The sequence below is a fragment of the Cimex lectularius genome, unplaced genomic scaffold, assembly GCF_000648675.2.
Source record: "Cimex lectularius strain Harlan isolate CLEC.00 unplaced genomic scaffold, Clec_2.1 scaffold53, whole genome shotgun sequence".
Lineage (NCBI taxonomy): Eukaryota > Metazoa > Arthropoda > Insecta > Hemiptera > Cimicidae > Cimex > Cimex lectularius.
Window position 1 is genome coordinate 879081 of NW_019392659.1, and position 19474 is coordinate 898554.

A 19474-nucleotide genomic window follows, 5' to 3' on the forward strand; every position below is an offset into this window, starting at 1 on the left:
AATATGATGGTCGGGAATGGCGCCTGTTTATGTTACCACATGAAACTTACCTTGACGTCCAAGTACGTGGCGGACATTCGAAGCTGGAACTCCTCAAATCGTATTTAGCTTTGTGGTGGAGAAGAGCAGGGTGAGCTTTTTTCAACCGACACTGCGTTATGAGGGCAGACGAAGAAGGCCTCATCCGCGGCGAAAGGGAGGCACAAGTCGTGCCCCGGACTAGTCTGACGCTCTCGGACTTCTGCATGCTCTAAAATATAATTTTTCAAAGAAAAAAAAATCGTCAATTTATCAACTGTCTTTAGGTATTGCTGATCATCTCACGGATCGAAAAGCGCCGATTTTCACCCTGAAAAGGCATGGAGGGTCTGAGGATTTGAAAAGGTTCTTGTGAGAAAAGGAGCGAAAGGTTACTTTCACGTTGAAGGGAATCTTTAAGAACTGGATGAAAAAGGTTTCGAAAGGGTGTTTTTAAGGCCTTTTTTATCCCTGTGATAAGTAAAGTACGTAACAAATGCCGTGCAATTACCGAAAAACACTACTTGCACAATATATCCGAATAGAAATAAATAAGTATAACCTATAAAAATTATACATTTCAAATTTTTAATAAAACAGCCTTTTAATGTTTGTTTTGCTTTAATTGCCGCCCATAAAACTAACTTCAAGAACACGTCGGTACCAAGGTTGCGGGATATCAACACTTAGTACCTTGGTGACTTTTATGAGACAGGCCGCTTCATTCTCGTAAATTGAAAACAATGGCCATCCCAGAAGAACTTGTCTTAATTTTGGTTCAACGATTTATTTTATCTAAAACTAATTAATGTTCAAAAATGTATGATAAACTGAAAACGATCTTTTCACAGAGTGCATTATATTTAGTGGTCTATTGATCAAATTAATTCTTTCTATTAATTAATCTTTTTATATAAGGTTTTGGTTTAAATGAAAAAGTAAAACGAGCTGGATTCGAACTCAAGACCTTCGGCTAAATACACTGCTTCTCTACCACCTGAGCGATTGTGACTTTGATGTCGATCCACTCGGACTCCAACCCCCCCCCAATCAAAACCTACAACCTTTCAAATTTTCTCTCCTTTTTGTCATTTTTTGACGAATTTTGTCGCCGAGAATCAAATCCTGATTACACGAATGTGAAAAATGGCAATGGACCTTCGTGAAGTCATGATAGCTCAAGTAGTAGAGCAGCGGGGTATTTAGCCGAAGTCGTGGGTTCGAATCCCGCTCCTGACACTGACTTTTTCATTTCAACCAAAACCTTACATTAAAAGATTTTCACAAAGTATTGATAAGAATTCATTACATTTCCATTTTTTATGGAAATATAAAAATACAAGTGGTAAGCTAATAATTACTTATTTCTATCCTAAAGATAATTTCTTTTGTCTAGAGTTTAAATCCTTCTTTGGATTAAACTTTACGGTCTGTAGAACAGGTTTGTTAAACTGTCTGATAAAATTATTTGGAGTTATTTGATAAACACTTAGTATTATATATTAATTTCATTAATATAAAACTAATATAATACATTGCCCATCAAAAGACCAACCACCTGAGTTTTGCACGAAAAATCAGGCGTCAAAGTCACAGACCTGCGCTAAATTTTATTTTTAGAAAATTTTATCCTAAGCAAGATGGTGTTTTTAATGTTTTCCTAGCTTCAGTCTTCGTCTGTAAATTCAAAAATTCGGAATATGTTTTTTTTGGAGAAAATTTCAAATTGAACTGTGGAGCTAGAAAATTGTTCCTTCTAGTACTAATTACTTAACAGTTTTCCAGTTATACCTTTATAAAAAGGTAAGTTCCTACATACAGTTAGATACTGTGTGAAGTTAATACTGTGAGTAGGAACTACTTTTTAAAAAAAAAAGATTGAAGAACATCTCACTCCACCATTTATTATTTCTGTTTTCAACTTAGTCGCGATTTTTGTCAAAAAAACGTGGTTTTTACTTGCTCATGTAAAAACCCGATCCTTCTTCTCTTGATTTTCAAGAATGCATAAAATAAGAATTCAAATGCTTGCAGCATTATATTTCGAGCTTTTGGGCAATGCTGCTCAAAGGGACAAACTCCCAAGGTGTTCACATCGTTCATCAATTAACGTGCCTTCGCCTTGAGTTCGCAGGCTCCAGTTTGTTTCCTTGAAGCAGAACAAGGAGAGGCAGCGATTGACGAAGACGTCCCATATAGTATTGATAGTATTGAAAAGTGACAATAGCCGCAACTTCATACACTTGAACAAACTCATCCGAAACTATCTTAAAAGAAACTGGCATATGTATCATAGCGAAAAGTCTGTGGAGAAAACAACGACAATAATGTGATAATAAATAATAAGGATAATAATATAAAGAAGATATTACAATTATAATAATATAATTGATGTAATTCATTATTTAATATGGTTTTATGGAATTTACGTTGTAATGGAGTTGACATGTTAAATTAATTAATTCTTTACACCCTATTGTAAATTATACATTGGAAATAAAGAAAAGGTTGTTTAAATTTTTTGATTTAAAAATGTCCATAATGAATAAGCTAATTGAAATAGACATATATAGAAAACCTACAATAATAGACGCCATGATTTCAGCAGATCTCTCCCATGGACCGAAAAAGCTGCTGGATTCATTTGGCTCATAGACCTATGTTAAACTCCCAACAACAACTGCTAATTGTAAATCGGAATTACAAAGATTAATACATTGATTAAAAATAATGTATATAAAGAAATATTTATAGACAGGTTGCCAGTAAAATGAATAAAAAATTAATTTTAAAAGAAGGAAAAGAATCGGACTTAGCCACCCCATCAAAAACGAAACTTTAGGCTTTCGTTGCTTGCCATATATTGCGGAACTATCAGAAAAAGTATGTAAAATTCTTAAATGAGAAAGTTTTAGAGTAGCTTTTAGAGGTACGTGTTCTCTTAGAAACATCCTCTCAAAACTTAAAAACAAATTGGACAACTTGTTAAAAAGCGGTTTTCAGACAAAATTATTTATTTATTTTTCATTTTTTGTAAATAATGGTTAAAGTCCTCCTAGGCGGACTGAATGACTCCAAAGGAAAGTACACTTTAAAAAAAATATAAAGTATTGAATGGATTTAAATAATCTGGATTTATGTGGTGATTATTGACCGTTAATCTATATTTATTTAGAAATCGTGAGATGTGGTCTGGTGTGATGTAGGTTTCAGAAAAAAAAGAAAATGTTTTCCTGAAACCTACATCACACCAGACCGCATCTCACGATTTCTAAATAAATAAAAATCTAGATTTATTTTTGAATTCTATAGATTTGGATTTAAATTACAATAGTACAATTTTGTATTTGAGATAAAATTGTGTTAATAACAAAAGTGCTGTTCTTATCTATATTGTTAATTTTCTATGAACATTAGATTGTTAAACTCCCATAATCTTAGGAAACGGGAATGTACATAGCGATGAACGTCTTCTTCCAGGATATTCAGAGGGAGAAAGAAATACGTTTGAAACAAAGAAAGGCTTGGCAAAAAAGTGCTTAATCCCAAGAATGTACAAACAAAGTTCAGATTGCTCTAAACCTGCCAGAACGGGTACAGGTATGTTTGCACACAAAGTATTACAGGATTTTTCAAATTAGCCAAACTGGAAATCGAAAATATCCTCAGGCAAGCCATTAAATACTGAGACATTGAATGTTCATTCTTCATCAAAAAATACCTAGTCGTAACATATATTTTAAATATCCTTGGCTTAATGAATTTCTTGCGGTTTTTACAAAAAAGGCAAACAAACAATACGCTCTGTTCATTTCACTGACGAATTTAAGTAGACAGTACGTTTTAGAAAGTTTAAATGCACCTAATCCTCCTAATGGTTTACCTGTCTCTCTTTAGGAAATAAATTGATGGCCGCTGGAGGGTAGATAGATAAGATTCGGTTTAAGACTGCGATAACACCTGCGATACTGGCTTTAATGTCGTTTTTTTTTTCAATCATAAAGAGCATCTTATTGGTGAAGTAGAATTGGATTTTGTAGGAATGTTGCCTCCTGAGCATAAATGAAATTTTTATAAAAGAAATTGTGGTGGTTTAAATCAAAATGATATACATTGGTAAATATGTAGGAAAAATATTCTATTAACAAAAGTTTTTATGGCAAACAAGTTAGGTTTTGCAAAACGTATGTCATTTCTTTAGTAAACACAGTTATGCATATCGTTTTTATATTAATTGAAATGAAGGAGCACAAAATTAAAAAAAATCGTTAATAATTAATTCTGCACCAGTCAATTGTTGAAAAAATTAACTGAAATTAATGAAACTTGTGTTATTGAGTTTTATTTTAATTTGTCGTCGTAAGTCAATATTCCTAATTAATCTTTTTATGTAAGATTTTGGTTGAAAAGGAAAAGTTAATGCCACGAGCGGGATTCGAACCCACAACGTTCGAAAAATCGCTGCTGCTCTACCACTTGAGCTTTAGAGCAGTGGCGTATTTAGCCGAAGGTTGTGGGTTCGGATCCCACTCTTGGCACTAACTTTTCCATTTGAACCAAAACCTTTCTTAAAATGATTAATTAACTAAAGAAGTAATTTGGTCAATAGACCACTAAATATAATGGATTTATTATGTATTTATAATGATGTATTGTAGTGTTTTCAAAATTAAACGTAATCTAACTACCACGCATCTGAATGTACAGCGTGATGGGTATCGGTTTTTAGGAAAATCGATTGTTCGGGTTATACAGCATGGCTTTTTATTGTTTTATTCAAATACTGAATGAAATAAGTGCTTTTCATTTACAACCGCATTCAATTAGGTTTCATAATACTGATTAGATTATTTCAGAACAGATTAAAGTTACCAAATTTATAAATTTCGAGATACACAAGTAGTCCTGGAAGCCAGGAAGCCATTTATCATTACTTCGCTAGAGCATATTCTTTGTCTTTCATCTTTCTCAAGCTATAACCCATAATCGTCGTTTATGGATTAAAAATAAAATTTTTATGTACTAATAGTTGGTTAACAAAGAAAAGGAAAATGACGCAGAATATCAAAATTTAGTATGATTTAAAAAGATAAATCAACAAAATGCTAATTTTTGTAATTTCTAAAAACCAAATTTTTTCATGTGAACTAGGTTATATTTTTTTTATAAACTAATATAAAATATCGTTTTAGTTCCTCCAGAGTATATACATTTTTGACTGATAATTTCGACGTTCTTCTGAGTGTCTGACATTTTTAATTATTTCATTTTCCTCTAAACCTAGGATACCGATTTTCATAGCGGATAATTCTTTTTAAAGAAATGGTCAAAGGCATTTTATAACAGTATCAAACATTAAAATCGGACTATTATTTTCCATAAAAAGGAGGCTAATTTTTGACAAATAATTTTCTTATTTTTAATATTTTCTTGTAAAAAATCTTGTATAAATTTTTATGATATATACTTAAAAATAGCAAAAAGGAGGGAAAATTCAAAAGGTTGTAGGTTGAGATGGGGAGTTGGTGTCCGAGTGGATCGAAGTCACGATAGCTCAAGTGGTAGAGCAGCGTCGAATTTAGCCGAAGGCCGTGGGTTCGAATCCCCCTCGTGACACTAACTTTTGTATCTCAACCAATACCTTACTTAAAGATTAATTAATTGAAAATAATTTATTTGGTCAATCGAACTAGGAAACTTCATGATTTTAAATTTAACAATTTTTTGTCACCTAAAATTTTTTGGTCTATTGGTAAACTTAGCTATCTATAGCTTTCATTATATTTATATTGCAATCTACATAAAAAATGCTGTAAAATTATATAATCACCTAGTTGTTTCGAACAAGTTGAACGGCGAAATAGAAATATTAGAAAACGGTAAATTTCAAGTTTAAAAAAATTGCCAAAAACAGGGTCTATTCACAAGAAGGGCCGGATATATTTTTTACTATATTTTTGAGTGTAGAACCACGAAAAAAAAAATTAGTTCAACTCCGTGACACACCATCCTGGTAGCCCTGTTGTAACATTCATTTCATTAACAACTAGTCAATAATTTCCTGACGATTAAACAGTGATAAACATATCGCAAAAACAGTACCATGTGAGGTCAAAAAGACCTACGCCTTTGTACAATTGACTATGTACCATACACAAAAGATTCCTTTCCAATAACCTACTTCATAACGCATGTTGAAATTGAGGCATAAAAACAATTATGTAAAAAAAAATTCTGATTAAAACTTATTACTATTTTTGACTTTATTCAAGTAGTTCTTAGCAAGTTAGTCTACTTTGTTTCTACTCATGTTATATAATTATTAGAAAATTGTAACGTCTAAGATTGTATTTGTTATGCGATGCGATAGAGTGTTTATGCGTTATTATTGTTCCTTTTTTTTCGTCAATTTATTTTTGGTAGGTCCTGTTATTTGAAGGCGTTTTTAGCTTGTCGCGCTACATCGCTTTCAATGTTAGCATGTCGTACGCCGATTCATGTAAAACCGATGATATTTCCTTTCTAGGCGATTTCAGCTTATGCACCAGCGATATCGCATTGCAGACAGTGTAAATGGGTGTTGTTAGAATGTCCGTGTAAGTAGTTTCTATCAACGTTGATTGTCGTGTGGAAAGGATTCTCACAATTATCACGTCTAATGGCAAAGTTTTAATGGCTCACATTAAGACGAGTTTGGTTAATTTTGAGCTTGCATAAATATCCTCTTTTATCGTAATTGTCTAACATATTTATTGTGGTTAGAATCGATCGATTGTTGTAATAGACAGCCATCTTATAAATTCATATGAACTTTGCGTTTTCTATGCCGTTCATCGATCTTCGATGTTGGGCTGAACGTTTTCGTATTTTCTTAGCGCCCATTCCTTTTTTTTTTTCTCATAACGTATTACAATTACGTAGTAGGGTTTTTTAGAAAACAACGTTCGATTTCACGAATTGTCCGTTTTTTGTTAACCATACACTTAGACCATCTCCTCCCAATGTTCCTTGGAACATAGCTTGTACAAGTAAAACCAGTAGTGAATTTTGAAACTTGAATCGGGAAAAAAAATGAGAAACACTGTACATACATGGAATTGGATCCAAAATTGATCTTTATTAAAATGGTACCTACTTGTAGAATAAAGAAATGGTACTTCATTTTAACTTTGAATTAATTAAGGTTTTTAGTTGAGATACAAAATCAGTGTAACGAGCGGGTTTCGAACCCACGACCTTCGGCTAGATACGCCGCTACTCTACCAATTGAGCAATCGTGACTTCGATCCACTCGGACACTAACTCCCCATCTCGACCCCACCTTTTTTTAATTTTCTCTCCTTTTTGCCATTTTTCAAATGTCGTGTAATCTATTTGATTCTCCACGACAAATGAAATGGCCACGAAGAGCTTTAATGAAGAGATTCTTCATTTCTATTGGGTTGTCCGGAAAATAATGCAGGATTTTGGTATTAAACAAAAAAAAAGAAACTAGTTACTTTAAAGCAATGTTCTTTAATCAAAATAATTTCCCANAGGTCGTGGGTTCGAATCCCGCTCGTGACACTGACTTTTTATCTCATCCCATACCTTACATAAAGATTGTCTTTATTGTTTCAGTAGCAATATTTTGGTAAAAAAGTTTTACTCCGTTTAATTTTTGTATTTTTTCTGAAAAATATCCAGTAAACATCAAAAAATAAAAAATAAATAAAAATATAACGCCCGAACCATTTGACATTTATGAAACAGACATCAATAAACGGCGCTTCAGATCTACTGTACTGCATAACTTACAAAGGTTGAAAGTAAAACAAATTACTCTTTATTTTTTGATTCTCACCTCTCCAACTCTTTTGTCTTTATTCATCACTGCCTTCTCTCTCTCTCTCTCTCTCTCTCTCTCTCTCTCTCTCTCTCTCTCTCTCTCTCTCTTTCACTCTTTCGTTCACAACGTTCGTCATCATAAAATTTGCCTATAAGGGCAATGTTTTGCTATAAATCATTTGAGAGGAGGTAGCTTGCAAATACTCTTTAAAGGTACATCTGTCCAAAAGAATCCACGTTAACGATAATGACAATTAATTAATGTTGTTTGTTGAGATGAAAAAAAGTTAATGGCACGAGAGGGATTCGAACCCACGACCTTCGGTTAGATACGCCGCTGCTCTACCACCTGAGCTATCGTGACCTCGATCCACTCGGCATCGACTCCCCATCCCAACCCCACCTTTTGAGTTTTCCCTCCTTTTGCCATTTTTCAAATTAATCAAATTAATGAGTTAACGATAATATCAATAACACATTAAAGCCTCTTTGGTTCGGTCGTGCCTTTACATTCGCCCGTTAATTGTTTTAAATCTTGAACAACCCGCTGACGAATTGCTTAAAATCGTTGAACGGTCATCGCGACAACCGCACCGAGGAAATGTAAGCATAAGGTCCGTAGTTATTTTACGCCGTACTCCGAATCTGGTAACCCAGCCGGTCAGAGATACAGCTAAGCTGAAAGACTCAAACTATAGGTTGGACCTGTCTGCAATGCTAATATATAACGATACCCTGGTCAGTATGGTCATCGACAAGACGTAGATATCAAAAGTTTACAGAACTCAGAAAGAGGTGACGCATTTTATTGCGATGACCAGCGATAAAATATGTTTTTTTTCTTTTTTTTCATATTGGGCCAGAAAAATATTTCTGTAATTAGCTGTATCGATCCTAAATGACTGGATGTTATAGAAAATTAATTTTGTCAAAAATCAAGCGTCTCGATATACGTGGAATGTCCGGTCGATACTTCGCAATTATGGAATTTGAAAATCGTATTTCGGAGTAGTGAAAGTTGAATCTGGCTCTTTGCTAATCTAGGTCTAGTGTTGCTTCTCACAGTCAATCTGTATACTATATACTGCTCGTAAAAACGCATTTGCCTCTGAGGTTTTGTTTTCCTTAGATGTATCGTATAGGTGTAAAAATTTAAGAAAAGTATGTTAGATGTTTGCTTTGCCTGGGTGATCCTTCTCGAGTTATGTTGGAAAGCAAAAGTAGTCATATTTATAATTAATTTAAAAACGAAAACTTTAAAAATGACAATGCAGTGAACTGAGATAACGTTAAAATATGATTTAGATTAAAAATAATGTATTTGGGAAGAAACTTTATGCGATAATCGAATTAAGCAAAATAAATCAGATAATAATCAGGATCTAACTCGAATATGTATTAAATAAATATATTTTTGTACCTGACTATTCGTAAGTTAAATAAATTGGTCGATTAATAAATCTGCTTCAAAATTCTTTTTCCACGCATATTGATCAAACATTTAATGATAATATATGGAATGGGACTGAAGAATGGGAAGTGAAAAAAATTCTTGGTGAATAATCTGATAGAGCAATGACTATTTGTAATCAATATTTTGGAATCTTGACACGAGCTCTTCACTTATTGTGGAACATAATTATCCGTTAGTAGACTTACTCTCGAATCAATTTACAATTTGTAAAACTCGTGTTTTGTTGCATGCAAATGATAGTCGATCCGCTTTAACCCTATTACTAGTTATGGGTCATCGCGCCCGTTGACCATGGGGTGCTCACAGAGGGGTGAAATCCGAGAACAAGGGAGTGCTCTGTCCAACCGGAATCGTTATTCCCCATTGCACAACCATTTTCATACTCTTTAAAAGATAGAGAGATGGAAATTTTAAAAATGGAAAGCTCCTTTTCGATGTCTTTTTACGGTATAACTAATATAACACAAAAATTGCCCAATTATCGAAAAATATTGTTTTAATTAGCTTAAAACAGTCAGATCAAACGGGGCTCTAACAAGTCGTCCTAAATTACAAAGGATTGGCGGTTCAAAATGGACACCACAGGTCCATGACCCAGCAGACAACATTATGAAATCTGGCAGAGAAAATTTGTTTCCTTGTGTATCTATATTTTATTACTTTGTACTATTTGTTTACTTGTATTTAACAACATTATAACTTTATGCGTAAAAATATGGTAGTAGGTGAACTTCTTTGATGTAAATACCTCGTTTATAACGGTAATTATTTTAATAACTGACGAATTTTAACATGAATCAGTCTTGCTAAATACTTCAAAACTAGTAATTCTATAAAATAATTATAGTGAGGCGTATGTATTTTTCTAAAATAATCTAAGATAAGATAATAAAACATAATATTATGGAGCTTGGAGAACAAACATTGGTTTTTCATAACTGATCAAATGGCAACTGATTAGGGGATTCATAGGTCAGCGAATCTTAAAAAATCGAAAAAACGATTGGCTCTTATTTTAAGGATAAATCTTACTATTACATTCACTAATTTTGTGGTCCGCTTGACCAATTAATTAATGTTTTTAGTTGAGATAAAACAAAAACAGTTTCACGAGCGAGATTCGAACCCACGACCTTCGGCTAGATACGCCACTTGAGCAATCATGACTTCGATCCACTCGGACACTAAGTTTTCATCTCAACCCTACCTTTTGAATTTTCCCTCCTTTTTGCCATTTTTCAAAAGTCTTGTAATCTGTTTGATTCTCGGCGACAAATGAAATGGCCGTGGAGAGCTTTAGTGAAGGTATACTTCATTTTAAACTAATTAAATTCACTAATTTCGTTGTCCGCTTGACCAATTAATATCTCACAATTAATTAAGGTTTTTAGTTAAGATAAAAAAGTCTACTTACTATTACCTTTTCTTTAAATGAGTTTTCAAATTCAGCGGCCCATTGTTAACATTTTGGCTTTGTGTTTCTACTGTAAAATCTCATCTGTCAAAGTTGATTCAATTTTACTAATAGAAACCGGTGGAAATTTACCTTTTGTTGTACAAAATCCCATTGTATGACTGTTGTAATTTTAGACTAAAGGAGAGACAAAGATTTATATAATTAATATTTTAAATTACAGGTGAATAACTTTCCCCTAAAACAGAACAAAACGCTGAATGTAAAGCCGGGGAAATACTGCGATAATAAATTCATCAGGGGCGTCGGTGGCCGCAACGGTTTAGGCGTTGACCAGGCGCTCATTGTTGTAAGGTAAAGGTCCCGGGTTCGAATCCATCGTCCCTGCATTTGACATACAAATTTTCTCTTTTTCAAAAACACCGGCATGCTGAAGGTTGATATGACCTCTGCTGTTGCGTACCCTCGTAAAAAAGTCAATAATAAATAAATAAAAATATTAAAAAATCACGTATTGGTTAAAAGTGATTGATACATTTTTGTATACTACGATACATAATTGTTATACTCATCGTACGGTCAAGAAAAGCGTCTCATTTGAGAGATTCGACCGACAATATATTGGGCAATATAGATAGGGAAATATTGCAGGAAAAAATATATCGTTAGAAATTATTAATTGCGTAAACCTTACATAATTTAAAGGGGTTTGGACTAGACGTCCTGGCTCGTCATTACCTGATGTTGCATAATCAGATTTAAACCTACTTCCAACTTTAGGTAATTAGCTTTATAAGGTCTAAAGGAAGAAGCGCGCCTGTGGCCGTCTTATTTTTACTGTTCAAGTAGTTAGGTTGTCTCCTTTACATTTTCGTTTATTTTTTCCAAACTCTACTACTGATTTTCCTGGAAAAATTTCCTTGTTTTAATAAGTTATAGAATTTTTCTCTGGGAAGAGGTCTGTATAGATCAAATGGTTTTCTAGCTAATATCAACTTTTCCTTGCTATTTCCTAGCATATGCAGAGTATGTGTTCGGTTGTTCCTACCTCCTCTACACACAGATGACATTGGTAATTTACTATATCCTTTATATAAGTATTTTGTGTTCGTACTTTAGGCCCTTTGTGCGTACCGTTTTCTTTCATTGGGCCCATATACAGGGTTGTAAACAGGACACTTGGCTGAATTTCTCTTGAAGCAATGAAACTGTCAAAACAAAAAGTTTTTTATTTTTTAATCTAGTTTCAATTTTTACCGGTTTTTTTTGAGGGGGAGATCAATTATACTGGGAATATCAGGCCCAGTTCAACTTCAAAATTTTTAGTACGACCCTATACAACCTGACCCACATTTTAAAGGATTTTTTACGATGAAACAATGTGTGTTTTCAATTTGTCAAAAAATGACAAAGATATGGCAAAAAGTTTGAAAAAATGACATTTGGTTTGACAGTTATTAACCACATTTCATGTTCGAACTACCTGCCTTGCGTAAATATGCAAAGATTTGCTCTCTTTAAACACTCTTCACCGATGCTCCGAGCGATACAGTCAGAGGAGATGGATTGACAAGCATTGTCTATGCTTTGCCGAAGTTCTTCTACTGGGTGCTTGGTTAAGATTGGCGTTGACACTGTTTTTTAAATGGCCCCATAGAAAATAATCAAGAGGAGATAAATCGGGTTACCTATCTAAACCAATCTCGGAAGTGCGATTCAAATAACGTCTCACCTGCAAAGAATTGTATCCGGGCATCCGTCAATCGTTCTTTGTTGTTGTTACAGAAAAAGGATGTAATAGTGTTGGTAAAACCACCCTCAAGAAATTGAGGAACTGAGCATCATTTAAATATTTTTCGTAGATATAAGGCCCAATTAATTTATTGACGAGAAGTCCACACCTATGAACCTTCTTATGATGACAAGAGTCCGAACTTCTAGCATTTTCTTCCGCCCATGTTCGAACCATGTAACCATGAGAGGTGAACTTGGACACATCAGTCAGCTTGTATGGAAGGACGTTTTCTTCAGCCTCCCAAATTGACATTTGTGCATGGAAAGTAAGACGCCTGTCATAACCATGGTCCCGAAATCAATGGACAAGATGAGAGCGATACGTGTTAAAATTGTAATTCCGGAGTTTATCTCTAATTTTATTTTACCGTCGAAATTACGCTGCATAATCGGTTTGTTAATGACATAATTTTTTCATTTTTTGACCAATTTACAATCCCACTGCGCCATTGTTTTCTACGTAAAAATCCATTAAAAAGATGTGTCAGGATGTGTAGGGTCGTATTTGAAATTTTAAAGTTAAACTGGGCCTGAGGTAACCTGAATAATTTTTCTCAAAAAAAGGTGCAAATTTCAACTAGATTTTTTTTTACAGTGGATACCAGGAACTGGAAGTATCCTTGAGCCCCCGGTGTGTGAAGGGGTTGGGACCAAATTCAGGGTAGCTTTCCAATGTGTCAGTGGTTATGTTAATTATTATAAATGTGTTGAAAATTTTGCTATTGTTTGACTTTTTCTCCATTTTGTGTTATTTATTATCACAAACAAATTTATATTAATATTTTAACAATTTTACAATTTTTGGAATTAAAAAAATAATTAACCTCATTGTTAAAAATGAACCAATCTATCAAAATAAAAGGAAAATCTCTTCGGAAAACAAAGGATGTTTAATTAGAGATAACGTTTTATTTATTCGGTTAAAAAAATAAACTTTGTTTCCTTCCCGTGAGATAGACTTTTCTTTTTCTTATAAGCAGCAAACAAGGATTGTCTCTTCCAGAGGCAAAGTCCCTTGAAAACGGCTTTACGTTTCCGAACAATATCAAACCCCCTTTTATCTAGAAAAGTCTAATTGATAGTTTCTTTCCTCTTTAATACAATCGCATGTCATCCAACATTGATAATTAATTTGATGGAAAAAAGTTTATGGTAAATTGAGTAGACAGATTTTTATTTGACATTAGGATATTTATGTTATATTTTCTTAGTAGTATTATTACTGTAAAATATCATTATACATTTTTTTTTATATTTCGCTAGTCTGATGAAGTTTCCTAACACAGGCAAAAGTTGAGAAACTACAACGTTTAGTTTACAAGCGCGTAATTTCACAATCTTATTAAAGTTTATTACTTCTAAAAACGTGTTTCTTCTTTGTGTAGAATACATATGACTAGAAAACGAAGTAATTATTCACTCATTTAAAAATGTCTGAAAATCTATAATTGTAATTAACCAAAGTATTTGCAAAGTTGACAGTTTTTTTAAATTTTTTTATTTCTATTGTTTTATTTTATTTGATTTTTTTTATGGTGCTTGTTAATCTAAAAAATGTTGCATTCACTGTGTTTATGTGAAAGGGGATATGAAACAAATATTCACTGATGTGAATTTGGCACGTGATTTGAAAATCACTCATCACGCGGGTGTAAACAGGTGGTTACATAGAAAGTTATTTCATTATTTATGTGAATTTATACGAATTAACAACCAACCCATTGAATACATGAAAGGCACTTAAGAGCAGTCACGTCCAAAAGACATCAACAATTTTTTTATTTAGATTGTTTCCTCAATCAAGCTTTTCCGCGTACAATGGTCTTAAACAAATAATGTGAGCACTGAAAGAAATTTTTATAAATCGCTGAAGTCAACTTTCAAAGCTTTGGAAGAAGGGAAAGAAAGAGGATCAAAAGTTCGAACATTTTTATATTCTTTTTACTTTTCTCTTGAAATACGTTTTCTTTGAATATCTTTCTCTTTTACATTCCTTAGGGAAAAAGAAAAAGAACAATTCTTGTATTTATTATTAATTAGTTTGCCATTTTCGTTCATTTCCTCCAACTACCTTTTGGGTTTGTGCTTGCAATTCCACATGCCAGTGCTATTTTGTGTAAGCTTGATAATAACGGGCATATTGGGAATAATCCCATCATTGAATTGCATGCAACGCGAAAAAAAGCTCGAAAAGCTTTTAGTGTGTTTTACCAAATAACTTCTTTCAATCAATGAATCTTTATGTAAGGTATTGGTTGAATTAAAAAAGCCAGCGTCATGAGTGGGGTTCGAACCCACGACCTTCGGCTTGATACGCCGTTGTTCTACCACTTGAGCTATTGTGACTTCGATCCTCTCGGACACCAACTCTCTCTCAACCTACAACCGTTCGAATTTTCCCTCCTTTCGCCATTTTCAAATGTTGTGTAATGGAATTGGATTCTCAGCGACAAATGAAATGGCCACTGAGAGCTTTATTGAAGATATACGTCGTTTTACTTATTAAATCCATTACTCGACAATATACAAATTAGAATTGAATCCTGATTACACGACATTTGAAAATGTCAAGGAGGAGGGAAATTCAAAATGGAGGGTTGAGATGGGAAGTTAGTGTCCGAGTCGATCGACGTCACGATAGCTCAAGTGGTAGAGCAGCGGCATATATAACCAAAGGTCGTGGGTTCGAATCCGCTCGTGACACTGACTTTTTCATCTCAACCCATAACTTGCATAAAGATTAAATAATTGAAAAAATTTATAAAATTACTTTTCGAGAAATGTACAAATGTGTAAAGAAGGTTTATTTTCTTTATAATAGAAGTTCTTTTTCTCTCTCCCCTTAAATTTTAATATATACGTAATTCACCTAATTTTTCTCTTCTAATTACTTCAATAAGCGGTGTTTTTTTTTTTTTTTGATTGGGGCTTCCGACACCTAGGTCATTTCAGCCCCCAACTATGTCTATATTCTATTTACCCTTTCAAACACTACATTCATACACATAAATACATCCATACCGTACACTCATTCCGTTTGGTCGGTGGAGTACTTGATATTCCTCCACCGACCCTATATTCAAACTAATCTAGATTGGGGTCGATGGAGTACTTTTATAAATATTCCGCTATCGACCCCCAACACACACTCTTACGCTCTCATCGTTCGAGGGTTGATGATGACGTTATATTTCACCCTCACCCCTCGCCATTCACGCTAATAAATACATGCACTCAGACAAACATATAGACACACAACACATGAGACATACTATATACAATAAAAAAAAAAAAACCCAATTTCCCCTAAAACGCGGAACAGGGGTCTCTGAAACTCGCTACCGTGTTCGAGAACTCTTCTTAAGTCCGGCGGCATGCCTACACGCTCTCTGTATGGAGCCAACGCATGACACGCCTCTATTATGTTGGACATATCGAGCAACCTTTCTCTCCATAAGGGAGCGGTGTTATTATGTGAGCATTAAAATGCATCCGTTTGGAAACAACAACGCATTATTAACATTTCAATTTTTTACCCTTTTACTGATTACTGATTTATATAAGTTCAAATTTTTCTCATGTTCATAACGTACATACGTATTTATGTACCCAGAATTGAGCCTATCACTTTTCGCAGTTCACCGGCAATTCCAGGTTTTGTATTTACAATAAATTACCGGCAAGCCTTGCTAATCAACCATCATTCGTCGGTCTTACCCGTCGAGTGGCTATCAACAAGTAGGTCATTTCAACCCCCAACGAAATCAGTTGCTAAATCCATTCACACTTTCACCCTTAAATACATTTTTTCTATTTACATGCCATTCACTCAATTAGTGTGTAAAAGTACTTTATATTCCTCCACCACCCTACACATACATAATCATTCTAATTTAGGATCGACGAAGTATTCAATATCGCCTCATCGACCCTACTCACCATTCACGCTAATGAATACATCACAGTCCCGTTTCATCGAAAAACCGAAGGGAAGTAAATCAACGAATCAACAATAGGACTCAGCCACCCCACCACAAATGAATCATTAGGTTTCCGTTGTTTGCCATACATTGGTGAATTATCGGAAAAAGTTAGTAAAATTTTTAAACAAGAAGGTTTTAGAATAGCTTTTAGAAGTACGGGTTCACTTAAAAACATCCTCACAAAACCTAAAGACAAAGTAGACAACTTGGCAAAAAGCGGGGTTTACCAACTCAATTGTAATGATTGTGATATTAAATATATAGGACAAAGCGGTAGGGAAATAAAAACAAGAGTAAAAGAACAATTGCCCAAATCGAGCAAATTTTCGGAATTTAAGGACCATCTAAAAGAAACAAAACACAATTTCAACTCAAATCTAAACACAAGAGTGTTACATAGTTTCAACAAAGGGAAAGAATTAGATTGGTTTGAGAAATTTGAAATGAAAAATGTAAAATTGAACCTGGTGATAAATGCATTAATAATATAACCGATTTTGATCTACCTCCCATTTTAAATATGTACATAAATAATATGAAACATCCAAATAATTAAACTAATTATTTTAATTGTTATTATTTTTATAGTAATTTAATAATATTAAGTATTTACTAGTATAATATTTATTTGTGTTATAATTTCCGCGTTTCGCACGTTCAAATTGAGCGCAATTAAAAAAATCAGCTGCTAATTGAAACGTCGAGTTGGCGGAGGTATCAGCGGGTTCACTTTGGCAATTCATGTCGAAAGACGTGGTTGTAGAAGTCCTACAACCTGATGATGAGCTAAAAGGCTCGAAATCCTGATGGTTGCAAAACATTTTTCTGTGAGTAGGAACTATCTTTTTAAAAAGGGGAAGTAAATGTTGGACACCGTACCCAAGCATAATTCTCATATCAGTTGGCACTACTTCAATTAAGTGGCAATCTTGCTCTACATACAGGGCCCATACCCGAGCTTAGCCCGAAAGAAATTACATCGCCTAGCCTATACTTAATCGGATGAGGATCACCCTTCTTTTATAGAAATGATGGAAATTCTGAATAATGAAGGATGAAATGATGAATCCCTAACCCTTCTTTTATTCAAATCCTCCGACGGCCACCTACCGACAGAACTTTTGATACGTGAGAGTTTTTTGTCAATCCGGCTCATGGAGCTGCTATTTTCTATTAATAATTTTTTTATTGAATTTTAGCGTCAAGGAACCAGATCGCGGTGGTTAAATCCTTCCAGGCTTAGACGCCTCATCCGCCTTTTCATTACGCTCTGGGCACCCGAACAACAACACCGATTTGCGAGGCGCTTCAGTTGATGGTATCTGTCCAGCAAGAGCGTAGCGAGTGGGTCGATGGAGAACTTGTCACAGTCAGTAACCGCGCAGAGGCAGATTTTCACACATCTAAAATATAGATGTTCTTACCAAGAAACAGCAGTTTAGTAGAATACACATGAAAACATATTTTTTCTAAAATCAAATTTTACTGATGTAGAGTATGGTTATGTTACGACAATTCCTACATTCTAAGGGATGTCTTTGTATTTTAATTGAAGCTATTTCCCTTGGAATTGTGTATTTGACAATGTGAATATAACTGCGGAATGCAATAAACGTACGCCAAGTTGTAAACGAGCATAGAGAAAAGACGAGCCGACTTGTAAACGAATTTATGTAAAAGAGCTTTCCATCCTCCGAGCTTCTCTCACGAAACTTTCAAGTATTCCTTTCGCTTTATCGTTCACCGTTGAGTGCTCCTGTCCTAAAGAAGTGTCTTGTTTCCCATTTCTAAGGACTTGTTCCGCAATGTTATATTTATGGAGGAGTCCGCGTCATGATTTTCTTGTAGGTATGGGGAATCGGACTAGGCACCTGTTGAGTTTCTGGGACAATAACGAAAAATGACAACCGTTCGTATATAGAGATTTATGATTGAATTTTTTTAAATATTTCACTCATATAAATTACATAACGTAAAATTTTGTCGGAGTTCTTTTTAAGAATTAAATAATGTCAAATAATAAAACTAATTTTAAATATACTCCTGATTATTTGTATTCTTTCCTAGAAAATTACTAAAAATTAGATTAAAAAACAATTCGATTAATTAAGACTTTGAATATCTTCTCTTTTCTTAAAAAATACCATAATATCTTTTAGATGGTAATAACATGTTATTATTCTATTAACTTCTTTCAATTAATTAATCTTTGTAATTAATTAATGTATTAATTGGTCAAGCGGACCACGAAATTAGTGAAATTAATCTTTGTGTTAAGTATTGGTCGAAATGAAAAAAGCTAGTGTCACGAGCGGGATTCGAACCCACGACCTGCCGCTCAATACGCCGCTGCTTTAACCAATGCTCCTGACACTTTTTCATTTCGACCAATACCTTACATAAAGATTAATTGATTGAAAGAAGTTATTTCGTTAATCGGACCACGAAATATAGTGGTTTTAATAAGTAAAACGACGTATATCTTCACTACAGTTTTCCATGGCCATTTCATTTGTCGCCGAGAATCGAATCATGACTACACGACATTTGAAAAATGGCAAAAAGTAGGGAAAATTCGAAAGGTAAGATGTGCTGGGGGGGTTGGTGTCCGAGTGGATCGAAGTCAAGATAGCTCATGTGGTTAGAGCAGCGGTATTGATCCGAAGGTCGTGGGTTCGAATCTCCCTCGTGACACTAGCGTTTTTATTTCAACCAATACCTTACATAAAGGTTAGTCAATTGAAAGATGCTATTTGGTTAATCGAACCACGAAATATAATGGAGTTATTATTAACATTTCCATAAATGGTTAAATTTTAAGAATAATTAATATGAAATATTTGGTAAAACGACCATGAAAAAATTCCTCTTTTTTTTTGGAAATTTAAAGATTGAACGAGGGATCAATAAGCAAATATTGGGCTTGCAAATGGAGCGTAGTTTACACAATTTCATGGTGGCAAA

At 34.0% G+C, this 19474-nt stretch overlaps 1 protein-coding gene across 1 annotated transcript in view; it reads right to left on the bottom strand.

The window, feature by feature from the left end:
- The window catches only part of LOC106669064 (GTPase-activating Rap/Ran-GAP domain-like protein 3), a 423385-nt gene that overhangs the window by 392787 nt on the left and 11124 nt on the right, over window positions 1-19474 (bottom strand). The window contains exon 2 of the mRNA XM_014398322.2: window positions 51-250. Within this exon, the coding sequence (XP_014253808.2) occupies window positions 51-247 (197 nt within the window). The 5' untranslated portion in view covers window positions 248-250. The remainder of the gene's footprint in view (window positions 1-50; window positions 251-19474) is intronic.